This window comes from Oncorhynchus kisutch, linkage group LG5 (assembly GCF_002021735.2).
Source record: "Oncorhynchus kisutch isolate 150728-3 linkage group LG5, Okis_V2, whole genome shotgun sequence".
NCBI classification, from domain to species: Eukaryota; Metazoa; Chordata; class Actinopteri; order Salmoniformes; family Salmonidae; genus Oncorhynchus; species Oncorhynchus kisutch.
Genome location: NC_034178.2, coordinates 44684506 through 44701340, shown reverse-complemented (window position 1 = coordinate 44701340; position 16835 = coordinate 44684506). Strand labels below are relative to the sequence as shown.

At 44.1% G+C, this 16835-nt stretch overlaps 1 protein-coding gene across 3 annotated transcripts in view; it reads right to left on the bottom strand.

The window, feature by feature from the left end:
• Window positions 1-16835, bottom strand: part of cdk18 (cyclin dependent kinase 18) — a 45786-nt gene that overhangs the window by 24826 nt on the left and 4125 nt on the right. The window contains exon 2 of one of the 3 annotated variants that reach the window (XM_020483381.2): window positions 4884-4943. The exons of 1 other annotated variant lie outside the window; for it this stretch is intronic. Coding sequence is in view for 1 of the 2 variants with exons in the window: in XM_031825140.1 (XP_031681000.1) it covers window positions 1995-2077 (83 nt within the window). In the remaining variant the exon portion in view is untranslated. Of the gene's footprint in view, window positions 1-1994; window positions 2190-4883; window positions 4944-16835 lie in introns of those variants that run through there. One more of the 3 variants, XM_031825140.1, reaches the window with a different exon arrangement.

Below are 16835 nucleotides of genomic sequence, written 5' to 3'. Positions count from 1 at the left end.
TAAATAATGCCACTTTAAATCATGTTAACATATCTTACATTACTCATATCACATGTGCAGTATATACTGTATTTTATACCATCTATGCCGCTCGGCCATCGCTCATCCATATACGTACAGTTGAAGTCGGAAGTTTAAATGTATTTGGCTAAGGTGTATGTAAACACAGTTTTTCACAATTCCTGACATTTAATCCTAGTAAAACTTCCCTGTTTTAGGTCAGTAAGGATCACCACTTTATTTTAAGAATGTGAAATGTCAGCATAATAGTAGAGAGAATGATTTATTTAAGCTTTTATTTCTTTCATCACATTCCAATTGGGTCAGAAGTTTACATGCAATCAATTAGTATTTGGTGGCATTGCCTTTAAATTGTTTAAGCTTCCCACAATAGGTTGGGTGAACTTTGGCCCATTCCTCCTGACAGAGCTGGTGTAACTGAGTCAGGTTTGTAGGCCTCCTTGCTCACACACACTTTTTCAGTTCTGCCCACACATTTTCTATAGACTTGAGGTCAAGGCTTTGTTTTGGCCACTCCAATACCTTGACTTTGTTGTCCTTAAGCCATTTTGCCACAACCTTGGAAGTATGCTTGGGTTCATTGTCCATTTGGAAGACCCATTTGCGACCAAGCTTTAACTTCTAACTCCTGACTGATGTCGAGATGTTGCTTCAATATATCCACATAATTTTCTTCCTCATGATGCCATCTATTTTGTGAAGCGCACCAGTCCCTCCTGCAGCCACCCCCGTGCTTCGTAGTTGGGATGGTGTTCTTCGGCTTGCAAGCCTCCCCCTTTTTCCTCCAAACATAACAATGGTCATTATGGCCAAACAGTTATATTTATGTTTCATCAGACCAGAGGATATTTCTCTAAAAAGTATGATCTTTGTCCCCATGTGCAGTTGCAAACCGTAGTCTAGCTTTTTTACGGCATTTTTGGAGCAGTGGATTCTTCCTTGTTGAGATGAACGTGGTACAGATGAACGTGGTACCTTCAGGCGTCTGGAAATTTCTCCCAAGGATGAACCAGACTTGGAGGTCTACAATTTGTCAAGCAAAGATGCACTGAGTTTAAGGTAGGCCTTGAAATACATCCACAGGTACACCTCCAATTGACTCAAATGATGTCAATTAGCCTATCAGAAGCTTCTAAAGCCATGGCATACTTTTCTGGGATTTTCCAAGCTGTTTAAAGGCACTGTCAACTTAGTTTATGTAAACTTCTGACCAACTGGAATTGTGATACAGTGAATTATAAGTGAAATAATATGTCTGTAAACAATTGTTGGTAAAATTACTGTGTCATGCACAAAGTAGATGTCATAGAACTATAGTTCTAGCAAGTCAGTTAGGACAAGAAATTTGTGTAGTGGTTGAAAAAAATGAGTTTTAACCAATAAAATTAGATTGAGTCATTTATAAACTATATTCTTTAAGCATTAATGGGTATATGCCATTCATTTATAAAAAATAGATGTAGCAACTGGTGATTGCCCCTTTAAAAGCAACGTCTGTTTGGCAGATGACCAGCAAACCGGGTGTTGCATTAAATCTTCCCCTCAAAGGTTGGGAGAGACAAGAGAATGATAGTTCTATGTCCTTTGGATTCAACCTCTCGATTCATTGCTCTTCTCAGAGATCTGTATTCAATGATGAGATGCTCATGTCTCCGTGCCCTAACAATGGGAGTCATTGTCCCAAAGGCGGGAAGACAGGCGACAAGCTTAGATCCAAAATAAGCCCATAGAAAACGCATTTGGCTTATTTTGCAAAGATTGAGTGAAACATCTCGCTTCGCCTTTTCCTCACTGCTCTCCTCCCCCTTTCTCTTTCCAGCTCTCCAAAGCAGCTTGTGTGTCGTAACGTAAATATTTTGTATTTCTTACAGATCGCCATTAGTACCTGCCAAAGCAGCAGCTACTCTTCCTGGGGTCCAAAAAAGACTAAGGCAATTACAAATCACACAACACATTATTACACACTACTTTACCACATCATATTGTAACGGAATTCCTCTTCTTCAGAGGAGGAGTAGCAAGGATCAGACCAATGTGCAGCGTGGTAAGTGTCCATAATGATATATTTAATAAATCAACAGAACACTGAACAAAAATACAAACAAAACAACCGAAACAGTCCCGTATGATGAAAACACTAACACGGGATACAACCACCCACAAAACACAATAGAAAACAGGCTACCTAAATACGGCTCCCAATCAGAGACAACGACTGACACCTGCCTCTGATTGAGAACCATACAAGGCCAAACACATAGAAATATAAACAACAGAACAAAACATAGAAAAACAACAGAATTCCCACCCCACCCCAACTCACGCATGTTATTGATGTTAGCTCTCCGTGTACATTTAAGGGCTAGCCGTGCTTCTCTGTTCTGGGCCAACTGTTGTTTGCGTGTCCCTTTTTGTGGCACTTGACCATATGACTGGGCAGTAGTTCAGGTGCGACAAAACTAGGCCCTGTAGGACTTGTTTTGTTGATAGCGATACGAAGAGACCTCTCCCCATCTTAGCTACCGTTGTAACAATATGTTTTGACCATGACAGTTTGCAATCCAGGGTTACATCAAGCAGTTGTCTCCTCAACATGCTTGATTTCCACATTAGTCATTACATGATTTAGTTGAGGTTTAGGGTTTAGTGAATGATATGTCCCAAATACAATGCTTTTAGTTTTTTTAGCTTTGAGTTTTTTTGCCACACATTCTAAAAATGACTGCAGCTCTTTGTTAAGTGTTGCAGTCATTTTATTTCTGTAGTAGCTGATGTATGTAGTGTTGAGTAATCAGCATACGAAGTGTTCCTGAGCACAGAGTAAGTATGTTTGTGTGTTGTCAGGGAAGTGTTACCAATGGTGGTGTGCTACAAGTATCTTGTTTACAGACAACATATCCCTCTGTTTGGAGCAGGGTGCATTCTGGGAGCTCTATGCTCTGAGCCAATAGGATGGCTTTAACACTGTCAAAGAACATGGCGTCAGGCTCAGTAAATGTACAGTATGACTATGTGTGTGTGTGTGTGTGTGTGTGTGGGGGTGGTCAATGCAGGATACACAACTACCGAAGACCAGAAGATGCAGAGAAGATTGAGAAAAATAAGTTATGAGTGTTCTATGTTCAACACATGAAGGCTCAGTGGGGTTTGGTGTATTTGATTGGGAACATAACCCCCACCCCACACACACAAACAGACAAATAATGAGACGATTAACACACACACACACAATCAGAGGGCATCTGGTCATGTAGGGGTGCCAGCAAGGCTCAGTCCCACCATTCATTCCCTCTGATCAGTCCTGGACACAGATAGCCTTAATGGTGCATCTTTCTCCTGAGAGAGAGAGCACTAATGGTCTCTCTGCTCCACTCCAGCAATCCTCTCTCCTGTAAAGTTTAGAATGCATTAGATGAGTTATAAAAGGAAAGTTGAGTCTATTAGCTGCTTGTTGTGTTTATCACTTCTGTCTTAATTGAATGAATCATCATGATCCATCTAACTATTGTTCAAATAGTCTTTCTAGCAAAAAGGACTTCCATAATAACTCCTGTCATATGCTGTAAATCCACAACCCAAATGTCTGTAGAAATCAACCATTGTCCTGGATTAAACTTCTCTCAAGAATACAGCCTACTGAGGTAGATGATGTGTTGCTTGTTCACTTTGGCTTCATGGGTTTATGCAGGTCAGTGCACATCAGGAACATGACACACACACTCTCCAGCCCACAGAAATATCCCAAAACCACATGATAGGCTGAAATGTGTGCCTGGGCTCAATGGTAGGAAAATCCATTACAGTAGGAAGCAGTCTAATCTGACCAGTGTGATTTTCCAATCAGACCTCTGAACCTGGCAGGAGAGGAGACAGCAGTCACAAACAAACAGATACACAGATATTTCAATGGAAAAAGAAAGGATGAGAACATTGAAAAAAACATTCAAAGTACCATGGCAAATGTGCATCACAATCCTAAATACCAATACCTTGCCCTTGACATGGTTTGATGGATTTTAAAAAGGAAGTTGTGGAAAGCAGATGAGCATGCAGTAAGAATGGCACATGTGAGGAGAGGGTGATGTGAGAGGAAGAGAAAGAAAGATTGAGCTGGTGTTTATTTTGTATAAATGGATTTAAGGAATAACAATGAATGAGTGTGCCTTTGTACTGTGCAGACTTTGTTACTGCTCAGTAGTGAGGCCAACTCTGGGCCTGTGGTCATATTACCTCTCGCCCCAACAGTTCACACGCACCGAAAGACTGCTCATTCAAGCGCTGCCTGTGTAACCGGCGGTAGCTCTCCAAAACACACACAAACATACATACACACACATTGCACATGCGCACTCTTTCATCCACACAAACTCGTTGTCTACGAATACACACAACACATACACTGTCTCTACACACATCCGACAACATTCTCCTAGAGAGAATGTCCCGAAAGGACATTCAGGCACACACAGGAACATTGAACATCTGTCCCCCATATACCAGAGTACAGAAGCACCATTGCACACAAGCAGGTACACGCACAAGCAAATTCACATCCAAACACAGCTGTTGACCAGTCCAGTGCAAAGTTTGTTATTTCCAGGTGCAAGAGACTAAAAGACAAGCTACTTTCAAGACACAAAACAATCCATTATACACAAAGAAAACAGAATTGGAAGCACTTATGTTCTTCAGTGAAATGTTAGGGCTGTAAAGGGCTGTTGTGGTAATTGTGTGTGAGTGACTGCAGATAATATAAGTACAGTACAGTGGTGAAGGACTGTTGTTTCTCCTCTGGTCATGTTCCAAAGGGACTGTTGTTGTGTTCAACATTACAATGACACGTCTCATGGACTCAGACTCACCATGCATGGTGGGAGTTTTCCCCTGACCTGTCCCTCCTCCATCCATCCCTCTCTCCTCATCTGTGGTGAGACAATAATAAAGATAACCTTTTGTATTTTTCCTCGCCAGCAGCAGAGACATGACTCGTAAGACAACAAATGCTCCTTTCTTTGGGCTCTGTCTTGTCCCCCCTCTCGGTCTCTCCATCTTCGGTGTGTGTGTGTGTGTCTGGTGTGTGCATCTCTCTCGCTCTCTCTCTGAACAGAAGGCCGACTGTACATCATGGGCCTAAGTGAAAAACAAATATCTCACTCTGCTGGGTCAACATTAGAGTGCTCCATTGTGTTCCAGGCTTGGCCATGCAGCTTTATGTAATAGGACATTTATGTTATGCATTCTTATCTTGTTTGGACATTTTCCTTTTGGTTGTAGTCATAATATGACATTGTGCTTGCAATTACAAAGTCTTTGTGTGCACTCAGTGTTTGCAAGTGTATATTGTAAAAAAAGAAGTGTGTGTGTGTGTATGCTTGTTAATGTGCTTATGCAGGTGCATGTGATGTGATTGTACCTGGAACATCAGATGTCGACCTTGGCCGTGTTGAACTAAGTGTGCTGGATAGTGTATGATTGCAGAGTGTCAATTACTATGTACTGTACTCACTCACACAGGTGATTTTGGCATATATACAGAAAACAGAGCAGGCTGGGCACTTTCCTCTGTCTGTACTTACAGTAAACACCCCTGCACAGTTATTGAATGATAATGTCTGTTTTGTCTCTACACATAACCTTTGGAAGGTATCTCAGTGAGCTAGATATCTAAAGGAAGAGTGGAGAATCAGGACATATTTAATCTGCTGCTGAGGTCAAGTTATGGTTAAGATAAATGTTATTTACGTAATGTACAGTCATAGCCGCAGGAAGTAGGGGGGGGGGGGATCATTAAAGTAGTGCACTGGGCCTTTAATAGTCCTGTATAAGCGGAACCACACACCGACAAAACACACACGCACTACCCTCTGTAGTGCCTTGCGGTCGGAGGCAGAGCAGTTGCCATACCAGGCCATACCATACAACCAGTATGCTCTCGATGCTGCAGTTGTAGAACTTTTTGAGAATCTGAGGACCCATGCCAAATCTTCATAGTCTCCTGAGGGGGAATAGGCTTTGTCGTGCCCTCTTTACAGCCGTCTTGGTGTGTTTGGACCATGATAGTTTGTTGGTGATGTGGACACCAAGGAACTTAAAGCTCTCAATATGCTCCACTACAGCCCCATCGATGAGAATGGGGGTGTGCTCGGTCCTCCTTTTCCTGTAGTCCACAATCATCTCCTTTGTCTTGATCATGTTGAGGGAAGAGGTTGTTATCTTGGCACCACATGGCCAGGTCTCTGACCTCCTCCCTATAGGCTGTCGCATCGTTGTCGGTAATCAGGCCTTCCACTGTTGCGTCATCGGCAAACTTAAGGATGTTGGAGTAGTGCCTGGCCATGCAGTCATGAATGAACATGGAGTACAGGAGGGGGCTGAGCAAGCACCCCTGGGAGGCCTCCGTGTTGAGGATCAGCGTGGCGGATGTGTTGTTACCTACCCTTACTACCTGGGGGCGTCCCGTCACGAAGTCCAGGATCCACTTGTCGAGGGAAGTGTTTAGTCCCAGGGTCCTTAGCTTATTGATGAGCTTTGAGGGCACTATGGTGTTGAACGCTGAGCTGTAATCAATGAATAGCATTCTCATATATGTGTTCCTTCTGTGGGAAAGGGCAGTGTGGAGTGCAATAGAGATGGCCTCATCTGTGGATCTGTTGGGGCGGTATGCAAATTGGAGTGTGTCTAGTGTTTCAGGGATAATGGTGTTGATGTGAGCCATGACCAGCCTTTCAAAGCACTTCATGGCTACAGACGTGAGTGCTACGGGTTGGTAGTCATTTAGGCAAGCTACCTTAGTGTTCTTGGGCACAGGGACTACTACTGCTTGAAACTAGAGGTCGACCAATTATGATTTTTCAACGCCGATACCGATTATTGGAGGACCAAAAAAAGCCGAGACCGATTAAAAATATAAACAAATTAAAAAATATTGGTCGATTTTTATTTATTTATTTGTAATAATGACAATCACAACAATTCTGAATGAACACTTATTTTTAAATAATGCAAAAACAAAATGTTGAAGAAGAAAGTAAAAGTGCAATATGTGCCATGTAAAAAAGCTAACATTTAAGTTCCTTGCTCAGAACATGAGAACATATGAAAGCTGCTGGTTCCTTTTAACATGAGACTTCAATATTCCAAGGTAAGAGGTTTAGGATGTAGTTATATAGTATTTATAGGCCTATTTCTCTCTATACCATTTGTATTTCATATACCTTTGACTATTGGATGTTCTTATAGGCACTTTAGTATTGCCAGTGTGACAGTATAGCTTCCGTCCCTCTCCTCACCCCTACCTGGGTTCGAACCAGGAACACGTCGACAACACATCAACAACAGCCACCCTCGAAGCATCGTTACCCATCGCTCCACAAAAACGTTTATTATTTCAGTGAAATACGAAACCGTTCCGTATTTTATCTAACGGGTGGCATCCCTAAGTCTAAATATTGCTGTTACATTGCACAACCTTCAATGTTGTCATAATTACATAAAATTCTGGCAAATTAGTTCGCAACAAGCCAGGCGGCCCAAACTGTTGCATAAACCCTGACTCTGCGTGCAATTAAAGCAAGAAAAGTGACACAATTTCACTTGGTTAATATTGCCTGCTAACCTGGATTTATTTGAGCTAAATATGCAGGTTTAAAAATATATACTTTCTGTATTGATTTTAAGAAAGGCATTGGTGTTTATGGTTAGGTACAGTCGTGCAACGATTGTGCTTTTTTCGCAAATGCGCTTTTGTTAAATCATCCCCCGTTTGGCGAAGTTGGCTGTCTTTGTTAGGAAGAAATAGTCTTCACACAGTTCGCAACGAGCTAGGCGGCCCAAACAGCTGCATATACCCTGACTCTGTTGCAAGAGAAGTGACACAATTTACCTAGTTAAAAGAAATTCATGTTAGCAAGCAATATTAACTAAATATGCAGGTTTAAAAATGTATACTTGTGTATTGATTTTAAGAAAGGCATTGATGTTTATGGTTAGGTACACGTTGGAGCAACAACCTTTTTCGCAAATGCGCACTGCATCGATAATATGAAATGCAGGACACGCTAGATAAACTAGTAATATCATCAACCATGTGTAGTTAAACTAGTGATTATGATTGTTTTTTATAAGATAAGTTTAATGCTAGCTAGCAACTTACCTTGGCTTCTTTCTGCATTCGCGTAACAGGCAGGCTCCTCATGGAGTGCAATGAGAGGCAGGTGGTTACAGTGTTGGACTAGTTAACTGTAAGGTTGAAAGATTGAATCCCCAAGCTGACAAGGTAAAAATCTGTCGCTCTGCCCCTGAACAAGGCAGTTAACCCACCGTTGCTAGGCAGTCATTGAAAATAAGAATGTGTTCTTGTGCTCTCTGTACCTTGGTCTGGGAGTGGGTAGGCCTCAACCCAGTGTGCAAATTGACCAACCCCATTAACTTAGACTGGGATCTGAAGGCTTGGGCCTCGGCTAGCAGCTCGCCCTATTCTCGGGACTTGTTCATGGTGGTGAGGTCTGGAGTTGGGCGTCTGTCTAGAGTTCTGGATGGGGTGGGGCCAGGAGACCTTGAGCATTGTCTTCTGAAATGCCCCTCCCGACACTGGAAGCAGGTGGTTTTGGCACCTTTGTTTGGGCTTGGGGACTGGAACGTGACTCCGCCTTGGCCGGACCTCCTTCTCCCCCGCTCAGTAGACAGCTCTAGGTAGCTGATGGGGCCGGACATGACAAACTTAGGGGGTGCAGGGGGGTGTTCGAGGCTTCTCAGCTCCACCCGTAACATTTTACTTTCTTCTAGTAGAGACTCAAACTTATGTGGGCCCTTGAACCATGTATGTCACTGGTTGTTCGTCTGAGTCAGACCACGATAGGCTTCGAGCCCTGTGCCTTGATTTGCTGACACGACCAACAGTTGCCTTTAAGTTGTGCTCACGCACCTCCACGAGTTGCTGTGCTTGAGCCAGGGTCACAGTTTATCACCTGGTATGCCACCTTTTGTTTTTTGAGTCCATTAAGGAAAGCGTCAGTGGCAAGCTGATCCTGAGGCACCAAGCTAGCCCCAGGATAGGCAAGAGAAACCAGGCAATTGACCTCCTCTGCAAACTCAGCAGATGTTTCCATACCCTGCCTAATCTCCCCCAGTTTCCTCCTCACAGTCGTGGGTGGTTCCTTCTGACCAAACCTGGTCTGCAGGTGCGTGACCAGCTGGTCGTTGTCCTCCCTAACGTACTGTGGGAGGGAGCACACAAAACAGATGGAATGACCCCTCAGGCACTCGTGCAGCCTGTCAGGTTTCTCTGAGTTCCAGTAGTATTTCCGTGCTAGACATTCAAAAGGAATCATGAATGACCCCCAATCCTCCTTACCCTCAAACATAGCCAACTTGGTCTTCAGGCCATCACCTTCATAGAAGCGGCCCTCCTTATTAAAGTCAGTACTCATGGGGGTGCTGTGCATGGGCCTGTGCCTCTCCTCTGTGTTTCCTTCCCCTACCGGATGACTGGCCACGGAAGATCTGGACGTGGGCCTATTGGCAGTTTCATGGGTGTGTCCAGATATGTCATGTTCGAAGGCCATGGGAGAATTCTATACAAGCCTACAACCAGTTTCCCTCGGGTCTGACTGGGTGGTTGGGGGACCTGAGCTGTGGACATACTGGTCAATGACACAAAGTTCTGCTGCAAAGGGTGAAGTGTTTGATGGGGCCCCATTGAAAGAGACCAGATGCAGAACCATGATAAGTGAGCAGAGCGGAGCAGACTCACATGAGCTTAGGATGACGTCTATCTTCCTGTCGATTCTCTTCTCCAGTTGGTCACATCTCTTCTCTGATTTGTCGCTTAGCTGCCGCAAAGTAGGAGAACAGCACATGCCTTTAAAATTACACTGTGATTATGAAAAATACTGTATATTCTGAGCTAGAAAATGAAAAACTATATCTCAATCTGTATCCTGATGCACTGGCTCCATGCACTGACAGCGTCCTGCCACAGTGTATCAATTTCCAAAGTTGAAATGGTCCTCCTCAAGATGCAACATCGTATCAGGTATGAAGGTAAGAACCAGATGCAGACCACATCGAATAAACAATAGTGTAATATTCCAACAGGAGCAGGCAATAGACAGGTCAATGCAGGCAGGGGTCAGTAAACCAGAGGTGTGGAAACGGTACCGTGTAGAAGGCAGGCTCAGAGTCAGGGTAAGGCAGAGGTCGGTAATCCAGAGGGGGGGCACAGGTACAGGTTGGCAGGCAGGCTCAGGGGCAGGCATGCGGGCTCGGAGTCAGGACAGGCAAGGGTCAAAACCAGGAGGGTGAGAAAAGAGAGACTGGTAAAAACAGGAGCTGAGACACAAAATGCTGGTTGACTTGAACAAACAAGACGAACTGGCAACAGACAAACAGAGAGCACAAGTATAAACACACAGTGGATAATGGGGAAAATGGGCGACACCTGGAGGGGGGTGAATACAATGGGGCGCCACCTGGTGTCCTACCTGGGCGCATACCTGGTTGACCGGGGTGTCAGTGCTGAAAGTCCGCAATGAGGCCTGGGTCCAGGATGTTCCTGGCGGAACCCAGGACCTCTCCTCCGGGACATAACCCTCCCAGTCAACCAGGTAATAGAATCCCCTGCCCCGAGGTCGAACCTTCAGTAGACTCCTCACTGTGTAAGCCAGTTGGCCGTTGATGAGACGGGGGAGAGTAGTGGGCTTGGAAAGGGGAGACAAAGGGCTGTGAGATATGGGTTTGACTCTGGACACATGAAAGGTGGGATGTTTACGAAGGGTACCGGGCAAAAGAAGACGAACAGCAGAGGGGCTAATGATCTTGGGAATGGGGAACGGGCCGATAAACCGGGGGGACAGTTTGCGGGATTTCCACCCGGAGGGGCAGATCCCGGGTGGATAGCCATGCCTTCTGCCCGAGACAATACTGGGGAGCTGGGGTCCGATGGCGATCCACTTGTCGTCGATACCTGGAGGTGGTCTTGAGGAGTGACGACCGGGCTTTCCTCCATGTACGATGACAAAGGCGGACAAACATCTGGGCAGAAGGTATGCCGACTTCCTCTTGCTCAGGGAAGAGCGGGGGCTGATACCCCAGGGAACACTCAAACGGTGATAGGCCCATGGCAGAGCAGGGAAGGGTGATGCAGGCATATTCCACCCACACCAGCTGCTGGCTCCAGGTGGTGTGATTGGAGGAGAACAGGCAGCACAGGTTGGTCTTGAGGTCCTGGTTGGTTCGCTCCGACTGGCTGTTAGACTGGCGGTAGAACCCGGAAGACAGGCTGGCCGACGACCCAATGAGGGTGTAGAACGCCTTCCAGAACCGGGATGAGAACTGAGGGCCGCATTCGGAGACCATGCCCATGGGCCCGGAAGACGTGCTGCACCATGAGCTGGGCCGTCTCCTTGGCAGAGGGTAACTTGGGGAAAGGAATGAAGTGGACGGCCTTGGAAAAGCGATCCGCCACGGCCAAGATGGCGGTGTTGCCATCAGAATGGGGGGGCCCTACTTATAGAGTGTCCAAGATAGAACTGCAATCTTCTGTAGAGAGAGCCTGCTGAGTTCTGTAATACTATCCAGGTTTATGTCCAAACAGTTCGAGCTTCTAATTCTAAAAATCCATCTCTCCAGAAATAAGTCCCTCATTGTTGCCACTTGCTATAGACCCCCCTAAGCTCCCAGCTGTGCCCTGGACACCATATGTGAATTGACTGCCCCCCATCTATCGTCAGAGTTCATGCTGCTAGGTGACCTAAATTGGCATATGATTAACACCCCGGCCATCCTATAATCAAAGCTAGATGCCCTCAATCTCACACAAATTATCAAGGAACCTACCAGGTACAACCCCAAATCCATAAACATGGGCACCCTCATAGATCACCCTGACCTACTTGCCCTCCAAATACACCTCTGCTGTTTTCAACCAGGATCTCGGCGATCACTGCCTCATTGCCGGCGTCCGTTATGGGTCCGCGGTCAAACGGTCCCTAAAACACTTCTGCGAGCAGGCCTTCCTAATCAACCTGGCCCGGGTATCCTGGAAGGATATTGACCTCACCTCCTCATTAGAGGATGCCTGGTTATTTAAAAAACATGTGCTTTCCTCACCATCTTAAATAAGCATGCCCCATTCAAAAAATGTAGAACTAAGAACAGATATAGCCCTTGGTTCACTCCAGACTTGACTGCCATTGACAAGCACAAAAACATCCTGTGGCATACTGCACTAGCATCGAATAGTCCCCGCGATATGGAACTTTTCAGGGAAGTCAGGAACCAATATACACAGTCAAGTTTGAAAAAGCTAGCCTTTGCTTTCCTAACAGAAATTTGCATCCTGCAGCACTAATTCCAAAAAAGGTTCCGGGACACTGTAAAGTTCATGGAGAATAAGAGCACCTCCTCCCAGCTGCCCACTGCACTGAGACTAGGAAACACTGTCACCACCAATAAATCCACGATAATTTCAAAAAGCATTTCTCTATGGCTTTCCACCTGGCTGTGCACCCCCCTGCAGCAACTGGCCCAAGCCCCCCCCCCCCCCTCCTCTGTGTGTCAAATCGGAGGGCCTGTTGTCTGGACCTCTGGCAGTCTCTATGGGGGTGCCACAGGGTTCAATTCTCGGGCTGACTCTTTTCTCTGTATACATCAATGATGTCGCTCTTGCTGTGGGTGACTCTTTGATCCACCTCCACGCAGATGACACCATTCTGCATACATCTGGTCTTCTTTGGACACTGTGCTAACAAACCTCCAGACTAGCTTCAATGACATACAACACTCCTTCCATAGCCTCCAACTGCTCTTAAATGCTAGTAAAACTAAATGCATGCTCTTCAACCGATCGCTGTCCCCGCCCGCACGCCTGACTAGCATCACTACTCTGGACAGTTCTGACTTAGAATATGTGGACAACTATAAATACCTAGGTGTCTGGCTAGACTGTAAACTCTCCTTCCAGACTCATATTAAGCATCTCCAATCCAATATTAAATCTAGAATCTGCTTCCTATTTCGCACAAAGTCTCCTTCACTCATGCTGCCAAACATACCCTCGTAAAACTGACTACCCTACCGATCCTCGACTTCGGCGATGTCATTTACAAAATAGCCTCCAACACTTTACTCAGCAAATTGGATGCAGTCTATCACAGTGCCATCCGTTTTGTCACCAAAGCCCCATATACTACCCACCCCCGTGACCTGTACTCTCTCGTTGGCTGGTCCTCGCTACATATTCGTCGCCAAACCCACTGGCTCCAGGTAATCTATAAGTCTTTGCTAGGTAAAGCTCCGCCTTATCTCAGCTCACTGGTCACCATAGCAACACCCACTGTCAGCACATGCTCCAGTAGGTATATTTCACTGGTCAAAGCCAACACCTCTTTTGGCCGCCTTTTCTTCCAGTTCTCTGCTGCCAATGAATGGAACGAATTGCTAGTTGGAGACTTATATCTCCCTCACTAACTTCAAGCGTCAGCTGTCAAAGCAGCTTACCGATCGCTGCAGGTGTACACAGTCCATCTGTAAATAGCCCATCCAACCAACTACCTACCTCATCCCTTATATTTGTTTTTCTGCTCTTTTGCACACCAGTATTTCTACTTGCACATCCTCATCTGCACATATCACTCCAGTGTTTTAAATTCTGAATTGTAATTACGTCGCCACTATGGCCTATTTATTGCCTTACCTCCTTATTTCATTTGCACACAATGTATACTGATTTTTCTATTGCATTATTGACTGTACGTTAATTTATCCCATGTGTAACTCTGTGTTGTTGTTTTTGTCGCACTACTTTACTTTATCTTGGCCAGGTCGCAGTTGTAAATGAGAACATCTCCTCAACTGGCCTACCTGGTTAAATAAAAGGTGAATTATTATTTCATTTTTTAAATATTAAATGACATAACCAAAATTCTTTAGTAATACTAGTCCTGTAAGAATAGGGCTTAAATTAGCATTGTGCAGTGATGTCACTTACTGTACCTTCCTGAGGCAGGAAATATTGTCTCCCTCCCTAGACTCGTAAAATACGTGGCTTTTATGGGTCAATGGTATTGAAGGGGACATCAGAGAAGGGAACTCCTCACAGTTGGTATTAAGAGGTGTCTAGGGGTGGGAGCTAGGTGTTGGTTTGGAATTAGGGACATTTCATGGTGAGCTTCTCTGGTCCTGTGTGATTCTTAGCTCCTGTTTCTACCTATACTTATATACACTGTGTGTACAAAACATTAAGACCATCTTCTCTTTACATGACATAGCTTTTACCTGGGTTCACCTGATCAGTCTATGATCCCTTACTGAGTTCACTTGTTAAATCCACATTAAATCACTGTAGATGAAGGGGAGAAGACAGATTAAAGAAGGATTTTTAAGCCTTAAAACAATTGAGACATAGATAGTGTGTGTGCCATTGAGGGTGAATGGGCAAGACAAAACATTTAAGTTCCTTTGAACGTGCTATGGTAGTAGGTGCCAGGCACACCGGCTTGTGTCAAGAACTGCAATGCTGCTGTTTTCTTTAACGCTCAAATGTTTCCCATTTGCATCAAGAATGGTCCACCACCCAAAGGACATCCAGCCAACTTGACACAACTGCATTGGAGTCAACATGGGCCAGGATCCCTGTGGAATGCTTTCGACAACTTGTAGAGTCCATGCCCAGATGAATTGAGGCTGGCAAAAGGGGGGGAATGCAACTCAATATTAGAAAGGTGTTCTTAATGTTTTGTACACTCAGTGTATACTGTTTAAAAATGACACTTAACCCTACAGCCCTGGCATCATACACACTACACTAACTCACTAACATGGAGTAAGTACACACCCTAATGCAATAACAGGATAACACAGGTAAATTCAATCACTCAACACATGATCGCATTAACTAATTACATGCTATTTTACACATTTTGCCATGAGGCTGAGAGAAATGTTTGCAGTCAGTTTCCTCCTAGATCTGAGGTCTCCATCATATTCCGCATAATATCAGTTCTCTTCGTTCTCCTGAACTGCACAAAACAGGGTGCTACACATCAGCAAATTCCCCCATTCAATACAAATCACTATTAGTGAAAGAAGCTTTACAATCGAGACTAGTTGCTTAGCCAGTCAAGTACAGCAAGTTTTAATTCTGGGCAGGTTTGAAATTCTAAAAAGTTAGGGCACCCCATTAACCTTGTAAATGGGTCATTCTTGAAATGTGGTGGCAAATAGTTGCACATCGTCACGTGAAAAAGTAAGTAAACTTTGGAAAGTGGTCTTATAAATATACTGTATATGGAATTGCATTTCTGTAGATTTTTGATGAATAAATTATTGCAAAGTATAAGTACCTTTATCCGTCAAGTGAAGGTTACATATTCATCTGTCCAAATAGAAATACTAATTTCCAGGTGGTTTACTTACTTTTTTACATGACTGTAATACATATTTTGTTTATATTGAACTGATTATCAATGATCAAACATAATGCAAGTCATTTATACCACAGAAGTCATTTAAAAATGTTCTGTTTGAACCCTATCTCAAAACTTAAAGACATGCTCTGGAACTTTTTGTGAATAGAAAAGTATTTTTTAATCCTCCCGCTTTGGGCTGGATATGTCAATGTGTAGTTCATACATGCAGAATCTACATTGTCAGAATGACTATTTTACCTCAATTAGCCATGGAATCTCTTGTTTGTAACTAGCTGGGGGGTTTTTTATTTTGTTTTTTTGCCATTTTCCCTATATTTCCCCCCATGTGGGCCTGCCCCCTAGCAATTTGATTTCTAACCAAGAGCTTCAGTTCAGACCCTCGCCATTTGAGTGATAGCTAGCAAGATGCACACACAGCAGAGTGAGAATAATGACGGGATGCACATATGTGCACATATGACATTTTATGTTATTTTCAGGGACCACGTTTGGCTCGTAAGTGCTACTTTTGGAACTACTGGCTAAAAAGTATACAACAGTACCAGAGGATTTCTTTAACCCATTCCTTAACTTGTCTGAATGCCTAAACCTAAACTCAATTACCTTAAATGTGTAATTGATGTTACTACTTTTACTGGTGGCACATTGTTATCATAATGGTAAAAATGATTTAAAGTCATTAAACTGCCATATTAGTTGATTTACAATTAGAGATATATTTTTTTTTTATCAAGAAAAATGAACCATGCCCAAATGCCACTGAATTCAAGAAGAACCAAAATATCACAATTGGCTGGGAATGCCTGAAGTGAAACGTCTGCTTCCAACTCACACTCTCAAACACATAGATCCCCTGAACGCAGCTCACTCTCTAGATCCCAATCACCTGAATTCTGATCACCTGTTCACACACCTGTATGTCATTTACACACACTATTTAGTTCACTTCTTTGCACCCCATCATTTTGAGGTATTGTTTGTTTTGATACACAATCTAGTCGAAGCTCTGTTTATTTCCGTATTAGTCCTCCTGTGTATCATAGTTTTTGGCCATCCTCACTAACAACGTCTTTTTGCGTATTCCCTGCCTATCAGATTTCCTATCATCAACCTCTTGCCTGATCTCTTGGACTTCGTTATTAGCCTTTTCCCTGTCTGTACTGTTACCTTGTTGGAGTCCCTGTGTATGACCTTCTGCCTGTCCCTGGACCCAGCTACCTGCCTTCTGTGATCCTTTACTAAAAAACACCTGCTGCGCCCTGCGCTTGAAACCAGCTCTCTGTCTCCCATCGTACTCATTACATTAAGCAAGCTGAACTATTCTCTTTCATAAAGTATTCATGAGCCAGGCCATCTAAATAGTACTGATGATGTCACCATCCCAGA